Source organism: Stegodyphus dumicola, chromosome 2 (assembly GCF_044657685.1).
Source record: "Stegodyphus dumicola isolate Sdum_Otavi_A_Nest chromosome 2, ASM4465768v1".
Taxonomy (NCBI): Eukaryota; Metazoa; Arthropoda; class Arachnida; order Araneae; family Eresidae; genus Stegodyphus; species Stegodyphus dumicola.
The window spans coordinates 170352594-170365828 of NC_140769.1; the positions used below are offsets into that span (position 1 = coordinate 170352594).

The following is a 13235-nucleotide window of genomic DNA, read 5'->3' on the forward strand; positions in this document are numbered from 1 at the left end:
ATTTTTATAGTTTAAATGCGAAGAACGTGGTATTTAATAAATAAAAGTAACACACAAAACGTTGAAAACACGCCCCTTTGGACATAATTTTAAATCTGAAACCTTTCAGATTTTTCTTTCTTTCTTTCATTAAACTTATTTTTTTTTTTAATTTATTTTTATTTTTTTTTTATTTTTATTTATTATTATTATTATTAAACTTACTTGATCCTTTCTTTCAAAGCTCAAAATTTAGGTTTAATCCAAATAAAATTCTCAGCTGTTTTCTGATTTGTTTTTAAACTTCGTATTTTTAGTAATTTTTATAAAAAAAATTAGTATTATAACTTGTAACATATTTGTCATCATCTTAAAGTAGATGTATTTCTAAGCATACCTGCAAAAAATTAAGTTTTTATTCAAATTTTCTCAAGGTATACGATAATTTATATGTTGGCACGTTTTGGAATGTGCCATATTTGTTATAAGCGATAATGCAATGAACTGTTTTTTGTCCGCTGAAGCACAATGAAAGGTAAAGGTTTAGTTTGGTTTATTAGATTCCGGCAAAGCACTCGAGGGCTATCTGCCTTAAGGGAGGGATGCCTTCGTGGAGGACTTTCTAAGGGAACTGGCTCGCATACACGTTACACATGGTCAAAACCACGAAAACGCCCATGCAGCCAGCCTGTTCGCGGGATTCGAACCTCGGACCGAACTACTAGTGTTCGGCCGCTGGTGGGCCTGAAAGGTAAAGGAAAATAAGTTATCATACATTAAGAATTTCCTTATGTGAATTATTCTTAGTGCAAACTGAATAAAAACATAATTTGACTAGCCATAGAATCGAAATATGGAAAAAAATCGGAATGCCATATCAGAAAAAGTCCGATTTTGTGTCAAAATACTTATGTGAGGACAATGATTTTTATAAATCTAATCGTGCTCTCGAGACATGAAAAACACAAGTTAAATTTCGCTAGTCGGGCCAATAGAACTGGATATACAGAATTGTCCCCACCCTTTTGTTTGTGCAAGGTGTACATTAAGTTACATTTCAGACGGCCGATCCGTATGTATGTTGAAAAACAGCGAAAATACATTGTCTATTGCCAGCAGAGAATATGAAAACTATCTTCTGAGATAGTTAGAAATTAAAAGTACATTCGTACAAATAAAAAGTACATTCGTCTAGCCTGACTTTACAGTTAAACTCGATTGCACAACATTACGCATTTGTTCTTCAACAATACATACATTACTTTTATTACAGCCTTACATTACATCGTACTTAATGGGAAACTACAATCTTAACCTCTTATTTCCTAATCATTTAACACATACAAAAATTTTAATGCGGATTTCCTTTGTTATTTCATTACCTTCAGATCAGATTTTCCTCTTGTATTTTGATATACATTCCCCTTCACACGAATAAAAGAGTTATGAAAGGTCGCACTTTTAAAAATTACTCCCATTTAAATTAGCGGCAGCAAGAAAGATATATTTTCATCTGTTATACATAATTTTTTAAATTCAAATTCCATGTCATCTTTCTGTTTCCATTCTTCATTATTTTAGTTTCTTTTTTCTTTTCTCTTTCGTTCTTCTTGAATAGTCTTCAACCATTCGTTAATACAATCTTCATCGCACTCCTTACTCTCCAAAATCATTCTCATTAATCTCCAGTCACTGATTTTTACTCGTAACTTTTCCTTCCAGTTCTTCTGCTAAAATTTCCAAATCGCACTGTTTTGCCTTTTCAAACATAGGCATTTTGAATTTTGAACTTAATTTTCCTTAAAATAACTAAGTATTGGTTTTTTAAATTCTAATATTTATTAAAGCAACTTATAATGAATAAGCGGCTGATTAACTTAACAGTATTATTCTTACGCCCAAATGTAATAATAGTAATTCGGAAAATATCTTTGTTCAAAGTTTATCACTAATTTAATATAATCATTTTACAAATAAAAATCATTTTCAAATACTTTCTATACATCTGAAACTTCTGCCGCCCAGGCGGTATAGTGGTTAGGCCTACTCTGGTAACGAAGGGCCCGGGTTCGAATCCAGGAGAAAGCATGGATTTTTGTAAATTTACCGTGTCTTTGTGGCATGGGGGCATTCTAAATATATGGTGAACCGAAAGTCCTCTCGTGTGGTTTGGTGGGAGGGGAAAGGTTGGGTGCTGTTCCTCAAAATTGGGGCGGAATGTAGAGGTCCAACGTCCTTGAGGCTCTGGCAACCGTTCTTCTATGAAATTACATGGACAAGACAACACCAACAACTTGAAACTTCTTAAAATTTATTTAGTAAGGCTTGAAACGTAAGAATAATAATGTTCTTTACCGTATTCTAGTGTAAATCCACTGTAAGACCGCTTTTGATAATTTGTTAGCTTCTGTCTTTTTTAATCAAAGTAATATTTCAGAAATTAAGCTAAAAGCTTAGACACTTAGGTAGTCGGAGGTCACGAAACTTGACAGGATCTGCAAGCTTAGCGATTGGCTGTTGGTATAAGTGGTAAAGCATCAGAGTAAAGCAAGCTTTGTTTGGGGAGGAGGGAAAAAAATTAACTCGTGCTTTTGATAAAGAAGGTCGAAAAGGGAACGAAAGGATTAGAAGTTAACACAAGGAATAAATAAACTTAGATTTTTTAGGTGTTAAGGACATAATTCAGCAGTGATGTCAGTTATTTCTGTCATCATTTGAAGTAAAATATGAAATTTATCGATGATGATAGGCATGTACTACTTATTAAGAACAGAAATAATGACATTCAATTAGTTTTTGGCAATAGTAATTGAAACACTGAACGTAGACTATAGATATATTGTCCACACTATTTGGGTTATTAATGCTTGCTTTTAGGAGCTTTTAGGGTTTTTCAATATAACAGATTTACATCTAGTAATTTATTGGTTTCAGCAGCTGCTGATGGATTATCCTGTGATGATTGGAATCTCAGGATTTAGGGGGAATAGAGGATTTTCTTGACTAGCCTGATAGCATCTATTTCCAGGTTATATCATGCTTCAGTTATTGGTTCTGTTCGTGAGAAATTTCGAGCACCCACAATAAGGGACGGATTCTTTTTTTCCCGCTATTACAACAGGTGTGAATATCAATTTTTCCTTTTTTAGGGCAGTTTGGTTCTGTGTCTTGGAAAACGCTACGCACATCTAGGGCTCAGGGGGCAGTTTTCAGATGAGTGGTGCCACAACGGGCAGTGGGGACTGAGGTACTTGATTTTTTAAGACAAATTTCTCAACTTCGATGGAGAAAAGTAGAACTTTCAAGTCGTAGATTGTTATTTTTCTATGATCTTCTTCAGTGTTTGGCAAAATTTAGATGAATTTGCCCTGTTATTTTTCTATGATCTTCTTCAGTGTTTGGTAAAATTTAGATGAATTTGTCCTTTAGGCGGCCAAGAAATTTTGCGTGAATTAATTTGGATACCTCCTGCAGGTAATCTGTCCATGGGCAGTTCTCCGGTTTTATCATAGTAGGGGGGTTTGCTGGGGGCTACATCAACAGCTGCTATTTGGAAATTATTATCATTTTGATTGTTAATACTGTCATCAGTATTATTGCTTTTTTCAGCTCAAAGGGCATTAAATTTATTAATGATTTCTACACTTGCGCTTCATCCCGCATAGAGACTTTATCAGTTCTAGATGGTAAAATAAAACCATCGTTATTAACAGTTACAGTATTTTTAGTTCTAGTATTTTTACGTTTTGAGGTAACACGAATAACATTTCTGATAACAGTATTATTTGCATTTGTAATAATATTAGGGGGGACAAAGCCTGATGTTGTACGAAAACTCTTGATACCCATTCCGTGCGAATTCCAAGTATCTTGTAGTGGCATTTAGTATTCCTCGAAGGTTTGTTCTGCAGTCAAGGAATAGCGTGCTTTTTAGCAGATTGAATTGCAATTTCTAGTCAGGCCCAACTCCGACTGTAAATTATCGACATTGTCTTTGAAGTTTTGATATTTTATCATATCAGCCTAAGTCACTGGCACTCACTCCTAAAGGCAAAGAATTAAGCGTATCGACGGGAACACTATCATCCATCCACTCTGAGTCTGCACATAATGGCGGAAAATAATTGCTAGTGCCTACCATAACGAACAGCAAAGAAAAAAGAGAAAAAGATAAATGCTCTGTTTATCCTAATGAATATGAATTTCAGCTGACGGATCCATACATACATTCTTCTTAAGAAAGACAACAAAATACATCATCTGTTGCCAACGGAGATGAAAACTAAAAAAAAAAAAAAAAAAATGATTATTAAAAGAAAGTACACACTCAGCGATTTCGAAACATTTATGTGTGAACAATAGTTTGACTTTTTGATTTATACCATTTTGTGTGTTTAGGGAGGAGGAAGCGGTCGGTTTTTGAAAGTTTAAAATATTTTTTAATTTATATATATATATATATATATATATATATATATATATATATATATATATATACACACTTAAGCGTCTACTTCAAATGTTAGATTGGAGGTCTTTAGCCAATTTTTGATTAACAAACTCAACGATTTCAAACCGAACAATGGCAACACTTTACCGGGGCGGGTACATTTTTATCTCCAGCACGTGAGACTGTGTATAGGAAATTTTAAAATTATGCTTATTTTAAAATTATTTTGCGATATTGCTGTTAAGTTGAATTTTATGGTTCAAGTGCGAAAAACATATTTAATAAATAAAGGTCACACACAAAACGTTTAAAAACGTCCCTTTGGTCGTAGTGTAAAATCTGGTCTTTCAGATTTTTTTTTGTTTCTTTTTTAACTTTTAAATGTGGCCGAAAAATTAATTATTTTTATATCTTATTGTAATAGTGTTAATTTGTTTATCAGATAACCGCCTCATTTAATTGCAAAATTACAATTAATGCTTTTTGAAAGAACTTTGTGGCAGCAGCTGAGCAAATTATTTTTGGTGCAGCTACTGATTCTTCTTTGCTATGTAAGTTAGAGGACACTCTTGTTCATTTTAGTAATCTTTATCTAAATTTTCCAATTGTAACGTATAATGATGTAAGTACTTGCACATTTTCATAAAAATTTTTAACTATGTTAATTTATATGATTTCGTTTAAAAATTAAACTGTCAGCTTAGCATTTGAGCTCTTTAATTTAGAGTAATCAATGCATTGATTTGGATGGAAGCTTGGGACTGTTATTCAGAAATTTGTAATTCTGAACTGTAAACAACTGTATTTAGTCGCAGCTTAATATGATCACGTTTGCCACCGGCTATTTTAATAACATTAAGCGAATGATAACAATAAACAATGGGAAAAAACACACTTCAAAATAAAAGTGGAATTAAATTATAGTTAAATATAACTGGAAACATATCAATAATTACTTTCACAGCATTTTAATTAGGAAAATGCAAAATATGAACTGTTCATGTCTTTAACGCAAAAGTTCATTTTTAAATTGTTCATAACATTTCTGGAAATTATTTGACCGATGCTATAACCCTCATATATACCGAGAGAATCCTGCTGTCATTCACTGGAAGAGAACATGCAAATACAAAATTTAAAATTAGACAAAAGAGCAATCTTAGTTTGGTGTAGAAATTTGTGACTGACGAAGAGAGACGTATGTCTGATCACCTTTAAAACCGATACAATTATTCATAATCTACGCCTAAGATTACATTTTTGTCTGATTTTAAATGGTTGTATAGAATTGAAAACAAGCTTTTTTGGCGGCTTAATCCCTTATTTGACGACATTTTACTGGCATGGCAAGTTTTATTATAGCGGTTCTCTACCTTGAATCCCTTTCACTATTGCTAGAAGATAATTTCGCCGCTGCCTTCTTCCAAAGCCTGGAAAATAGTAAATATGTACGTTTATATTTTAATATGTTCAATAATTTAAACAGCAAAAAGTATAGAAAAAATTGGTAAGTATCAGAACTTTATTAAAAGAAATTTTTTATATTCAAAAACTGTACTAAATACTTAAAAGCTTAAATATAAAGCTGACCAAATTTCACTTCCTGATTATCCTCTCCTGACAGTATTTGACGACTTTATGCTTTATTTGGCAATTTTACTTCAGTTTATAAAAATTATTCTGTAGTGATTTTTTGTACCTTTGCGATATTTATTATTTTCTGTAATAAATCTGTGATTTTACTTTCAGAAGGCTTTACCAAACTTGGTAATGGCTTTCCAAGCTCTGTTACCTTTTTTGCATATGCGTACGTGTGATCTAACGGTTGGTTTTTGAAATTCTAGTAATATGGAACATGGTTTAAAGAAGGACTAAATTAAAAAAAAAAAAAATATGCATCAGTACAGACCTTACATTTTTATCAATATTTTAAACTTTTTTTTTTTTGAAAGAATTTTGTCCGAGTCTGGTGTCTAGCCTACAGTCTGAGCTCTTTGTTTACCGCATGCGAGGAGTGGTACTGTTACGACATATCTGGCGTGATACGAGAACACACTTGCGTTCTTATTTAGTGATGACAGCAGTAAGAGTAATTGGCTTAGAGACGAATCAACGATTTTAATGTAGGAGCTTGATTTTAATGTAGGAGCTTATCTCCTTTTTGGCATTTATTGAGGCTTATTGTAAGAGAGTGTTCTCTTTATCTGATTTTGGTCGAAGAATGTTAAAAAAGAGCGGTATTTTTGAAATCTATAATTGGCCATTGAAGTATGTTGATGAACATACGTGTTTAAAGCAACCCGGTGGTGAGGATATGAGTTATTTCATTTTCTCCGCCATGTTGTTGATAATGTATATAGCGTATAATTATTTAAAAAATTAAACAAGAGCAGTTTTTCTTAAATTCAACACATTTTATAGTGTTTACTATTCTCATGTGCCCTTTCAAAATGAGAAGCTAAAGTGTGATGAATAATTTAGATAATCAGCTGAAGCATTGTTAGCGCATTTACTAGTTTTAAATTTACTTAATGATGAACATTTTTTATTTGTAGTAAAGTTTCAAAACTTTACTACAAATAAAAACTTACAAAACACAGTTTAAAAATTTTCTAGGTTAAAATTGTAAATTACTATTTTAGTTCAGATCTTATCTTACTCTTCCAGCACCCGGGGACAACTAAAGATTTTGCACCCGTTGTGCCAAGAATGGAAAATAGTTCAATTCTAAAATTTCATAGTATCAGTTTGATGCCCCCTGGATGCTGCGATTGGGGACAGATGTCACCCCTTGCCTTTGTAATTATTGCCTTTGTAATATATATTAGTGGCATAGCTACTAATATAATTGCCTTTGTAATTATATATGTTAGTAGCTATGCCACTAATATATACATTTACAAAACAATTTGAGTACAATATATAATCGTGACTAGTATTTTCGTGCATTAAGCTGCTGAAAAATTATCAGTAAAGACATAAAGTAAGAAATTTAGAGCCAATTTTTCACAAAGACCAAAAATTGAAATTCATAAGTAATAAATTTCAAATAATCCTATAAATGAAAAGAATTTAATAAATATTAAAACTAAAACTTTTAAACAATCAATACTCCAAAAAAATTCCTTAAAGAAATTAAAAGAAAATAAGCTTCAATCAGCTTCAATGCTGCTTCATCAGGGAAAGGAACATTGAAATCAATTGAAATTGGTTAGTACCATTCTTCCGACAATGAAGGGTGTAATCTTTTTATGTCATGTACCAAACAGATCCATTCTGAAATGCACTTCAGATTGTTTGTTTTGACCAAAAAATTATGTCTGATGCAGAGTTTTAGCATTACAGTCAGTATTAAAATAAAATGAAAATTTTAATATGATTTTTTAAGCTTTATTACTGCTTTTGTAGTAATTTTTTCTGTCCCAAATTTTGTTGCAACTGTAATAGCTGTTATAATGGGGGGGGAAAGAATATTCATAATACTTAATGCTGATTTGATATATCTGTTAAGATTCTGCTGATATGTACATTAAATAACTACTAAAATATATATAACGGAGAAAAATTTAAATTGGTATAAAAAATGAATAAGTGCGAAATCTGTTATGGAGGGATATAATGTTGTGTATATAATAATAAATTATACACATATAAAGTGAATAAAAAAAAGCTTAACTGGATAAATTATTTAGTTCTGAATCTGTATCATTAAGATTCATGTAGTTATAATTTTATTGAATAGGAGGCTACCATTGTTTGTGTTAAATTAACATTAATACATTGTTACACAGTTGCTCAAAAGCAGTGTAAATAAATCACTTGTTAAGGTTTTTTCTGAGTTTATTTGATTCTAATTTATTATTGTGCTAATTAATTTTTTTCTCCCTTTTTCGTTTTAGATAAATGCCAAAAGGGATTTGTTCTATCGCCATGATGCAACTACAGTTAATACTACGGTAGCAGCTTCTACCATTCCTTCTCCACTTACTGTAAATTCCAATTCCTCATCAAAAGAATCTTTAACTAGCAAGGAAGGGGAGAGAATGAAAGACACATCCCCAAAAGACTTGGATGGTTATGTTGGGTTTGCTAGTTTACCAGATCAAGTATATCGTAAAGCTGTCAAACGAGGTTTTGAATTTACCTTGATGGTTGTAGGTGAGTTCTAACTTGCATTCTCTGTACCTTTTTGGTAAAAATAGTGTTAGATGTGTGTTTTGAAACATATGTATACATATAATATTTCAGTGCAGGTTTAAGGGTTTACATACTTCTGCATAGACTCCAACTACTACGGATTCTCCGTAGTTTCTTCGGAAATTCATGAAAAACTACGAGCTACGAAAAGTATGGAAAAAACTACGGATTTTACAGAAACAAGAGCAGGAGAACCAGTACGCAAAACGGAACCAACTAATTCATCCGACGATTGGCTGAATACTCGTGTTATCATATATCACGTGTTGAGTGCGTTCCTAGTTTTGAAGAATTAGCCAATCGTAGATCAGTAACTCCAACCGTTAACGACTTATCAATAGTTCCACCCAATTGTCTGTCTCCCAGGTTCCTCGCTGATGCGTGTTTAGGCTGCATTCGGCTGCATTGTGTAGTTTACGACGAGAGCTTAGCGTGTGTCTTGTGAACTGTGAATCAGGTGAAAGATTTTTAATCATAATGCTGCCTCGAACGAAGAAGCCAAAATTATCAAAGCAGAAGTTTAAAGATTCATATTCTTCAGAATTTCCATGCATTAAAGCGTCCGAAATTTCTGTGAGTCACGCACACTGCAGTGTATGCAACAAAGACTTCTCAGTTGCTCATGGCGGAAAAGATGACTGTAAACGGCATGTGTTTTCTCAAAAGCATATAGAACTCGGCACCGTAAAATCTAAAGAAATAACAAATTTCTTAATAAAAGATGATGAAACAGATCTTATAAAAGCCGAATGCTATTTTGTTCGTTTTTTAATTGAACATAATCTACCGCTTTCTGTTTCGGATCATTCCAAAGAGCTTTTCAAAGCAATGTTTCCGGATTCTGCCATAGCAAAAAAATTTAGCTGCGGTCATACCAAAACTGCTGCTATTGTGAAAACGCTTGCAGAAAATACTGTTGCTGATATTATAAAATCAGTGTGCAGTACATCATTTTCTCTAAGTACTGATGGAAGTAATGATAACAATGATAACAAACTATACCCATTGGTTATAACATACTACACTAAAGAAAAGGGAGTGATAATTACTTCATTGATTTCTATTTTAGAATGCACGAATAATACAGGAGAAGGTATTTTTAATTGTATAAATGAAAACTTTAAAAACAAAGGTTTAGAATGGAAAAATTGCTTATCATTTTCTTCAGATAATGCTAGTAATATGATTGGAAAGTTTAAAGGTGTAGCATCATTTATCAAAATGCATCAACCAAGTATAATCACCCGAGGTTGTCCGTACCACCTCTTGCATATACCTTCAAAAAAAGCTACTGAAAAATTAATTGGCTCAGAAATTGAAATGTTGATAATAGATATATATTTTTACTTGGAAAAAAGTTCGAAACGGAAACATAGCTTCAAAGTTGCTCAACAAATTTTGGGACAGAATGCAAAATCTCATAAAATTTTGAAATATTGCAGTACGAGATGGTTGTCTCTTTTAGAATCTATAACAAGGATTTTGGAACAGTGGGATGCTGTGATAAATTTTTTTTGGAGATAAACCAGATAACAGTGAGAATGAAGGAAAGAGATTGCAAAACATTAAAAAAATTTTACAGTCACCGACCACCAAATTGTACTTGTTATTTTTGAAAAATACTTTGCCTTTGTTTATAACAGTAAATATTAATTTGCAACAACAAGCTCCTTATATACATAAATTGAGAAGAGAACTTTTTGAACTTTTAATGAATTTATTTGTTAGATTCGTAAAACCATCAGTAATTTCTAAAGAAAATGAAGATGTTACTCTAACGTCTATTCCATTTCAGAAGTATAGTAAACAAAAAGAAAATGAAAATTTAGTGATTGGTGCCGAAACAAGACTATATTTAAAAAATGCCAAGTTGAATAAAAGTGAAGTGAAATCATTTTTCAATTCTGTGCGAGCTTTTTTTGTAACTGCATGTTCATATATAATTGATAAATTTCCACTGAGTGATCCATTTCTAAAACATGCTGAAGTTGCTGACATCAACTTGAGAACTGAAGTCTCATTTTCATCTGTTCTTTACTTGATGAATACTTTTTCATCCATTATTGATGAAAAATGTCTTAATCAAGTAGAAATTGAATTTTCCATGTATCAAGTAGATGATTTGAAAGAAATTGTAGATTTGCGTATTGATATAGCATGGGGAGAAATTGCCAAATTAAAAAATATGAATGTGTGTATTAAATACAAAGTATTGCCTTCTGTAATGCTTGCTGTCTTAATAATACCTCATTCAAATGCAGCTTGCGAAAGAATTTTTTCTATTGTTAAAAAAAAAAAATCAGACGGAATTTCGACCAAATTTAGGTCTTAAAACTCTTGAAGCAGTTTTGATTGAAAAAATAAATATGCAGGCAAATGAAGAACTGTGTTATAAAAAAACATTCTCAAAATCAGAACTTAAGCTTGCTAAGCATGCTACATATAAATCTTTGCATTCATAAATTATGCGTATTTTGTTTAATACTTATATATATCATTCTTGGTTATTTAAATTTTATTTCCCTGTAGAAATCATATCCAGAATAAAGATATGATTTATAGCTTCTGATTTTTTCTATGATTAGTAGTGATTTGAAGTACTTTTTATTAGTGAATGCTTGAGGAGTTAAAAGAAAATTTCTAATTAAATGTGCATATAATTTACAAGGTATATTTTTAATTATTCAGTTTTATATGTATAAGGATTTTAAATGTAATAAAATTGATTACAATTAATTATTAATTTAAAATTAATGAATGGTTAATTACAACATACGCTACGCGCACATTTTCAAACTTGTAAAAATGTCGTTCGCGCGTTGACTACTGACAAGGTTTGCTGAAGGTTGGAGTCTATGTACTTCTGCACTGTGTTATAATCTGTGATTTTTCATATATTTTAAAACAATTTTTTTAATTATGTTTTAATCAAAATATTTTTAAATGTTCTTTCTGATAGTTGGTTTCTTGAGCTGTGTATTCATATCGTGATAAGAGAGCAATTTTTATAGTTATGACATTTTGCCCTAACTCTCTTGCACTGCTTTTCATCATGTCGTGTTGTGTTTAAAAAGCATTCTGTTTTAAAATTCAGAGGCACAGTAGTTTAGCTGCAAAAAATCATTGGACTTTGTAGAAATTTCAAGAAAAGCTACATATTTAATGCCTTCCCTTTTTTAAAACTCTCTAAGAAATTTAGCAGTTGACTTTAGTGTGCATAGTGATTTATCGTGATCAGAAGAATATTTATTTATGGTTTAATGGGTAGAGAGAGAATTTCTATGAGTGTTACACAATGAAACTTTTATTTCATAATGCAAACATTTGATATATAGCATAGGATTTTGATTTCATTCATCTGTTACAAATATAATGAAACATTAGCTTATTTAACATATCACTTCTGTGCATACAAGGATAGCGAATAGCCTATTTAACATATCACTTGTGTGCATACATGAATGAAGAATTCTGAGGGGGTGAATTTAGAGAAATGCATCCATTTCCTGTCTTGCAGTCTTTTTCAGTTACTTGAATTTTCTCTTTAGAGTTATACCAAAAGCTTAATCTGTGAAGAAAGAAAAATAATACATAGCAAAGAGCAATACTTAGCCATTATAAAAACAGAGAAATGTTTGAATTCCAAATCTGTATGAATAGTATACATAGATATAAACAATAGTTTGTGAAAATTTTAACGAAGGGTGCAAACTTAAAAAAACAAAATGTCAAATTCTAATTTTATACTTTTTGCAAAAACAAATAACTACGCATATGTAAGAAAACTTAAAATGTGTATATACAGGGTCTTTCTCTCTCTCCCTCCCCCCCCCCAAATAAAGTTTTTTTTTAACAAAGAGTGAAATGGAATGGCTTCAAATACAGAAGACAAATATAATTGAGGAATCATGTTTGTGAATGTTCAAATTGATGACCATCATTGTCCAGACAATGCTGATAACACGCACCAAGAGCTTCGAAAACATCACGAAACAGGTCATTAGGAATATCTCGACATTGTCTTTCAATTTCCAATTTCAGTGCATCACTTGTTCTTGGTTTGGTGCAAATAAACTTTGTCTTTAAAATATCCCCATAAAAAGAAGCCCATGGGTGTGAGGTCTCTGGGGAATACACAGGATATTCAGTGGTACCCCTTTGTCCAATTGTTGTGTCTGCAAAAGCTCCATCGAAGTGAGCTCGTACATCGCGATGGTAGAGGGGAGGTGCTCCATCTTGCTGAAAGTAAATCTTGTCGTCATTGTTGTGGCTTGAACTTATGCCGAAATTTTAAATAATGATTAATATTATTTTATTTGTTTTTTTTTTGGAATGGCAGCAAAAAGATTATTCAATTTTGTTGTTCTAAGAATTGTTTATAGTTGCTAAGAACTTTAATAAAGGTTATTTTCGAATTAAATGTGGATTAAAGTTATTTAAAAAAAAACAGAGTTCTAATTATAAAGATCAGTTTGGAGTCATGAGTCTGGTGACTTGGAATTTTGATTTTAAAGGGACTAGATAAAACTGTTGAAGATACTGCACACAAACTGTGTAAGGTAAGTGGTAAAATTCCTCCATTTTGGTTGTATTGTCCAGAAATCTTTTT

At 31.7% G+C, this 13235-nt stretch overlaps 1 protein-coding gene across 7 annotated transcripts in view; it reads left to right on the plus strand.

Moving 5' to 3' along the window:
• pnut (septin 7-like protein pnut) overlaps window positions 1-13235 on the plus strand; it is a 198347-nt gene that overhangs the window by 82362 nt on the left and 102750 nt on the right. For all 7 annotated transcript variants that reach the window (XR_015039653.1, XM_085811442.1, XM_085811435.1 and 4 more), the window contains exon 2: window positions 8329-8587. Coding sequence is in view for 6 of the 7 variants with exons in the window: in XM_085811435.1 (XP_085667561.1) it covers window positions 8329-8587 (259 nt within the window). In the remaining variant the exon portion in view is untranslated. The remainder of the gene's footprint in view (window positions 1-8328; window positions 8588-13235) is intronic.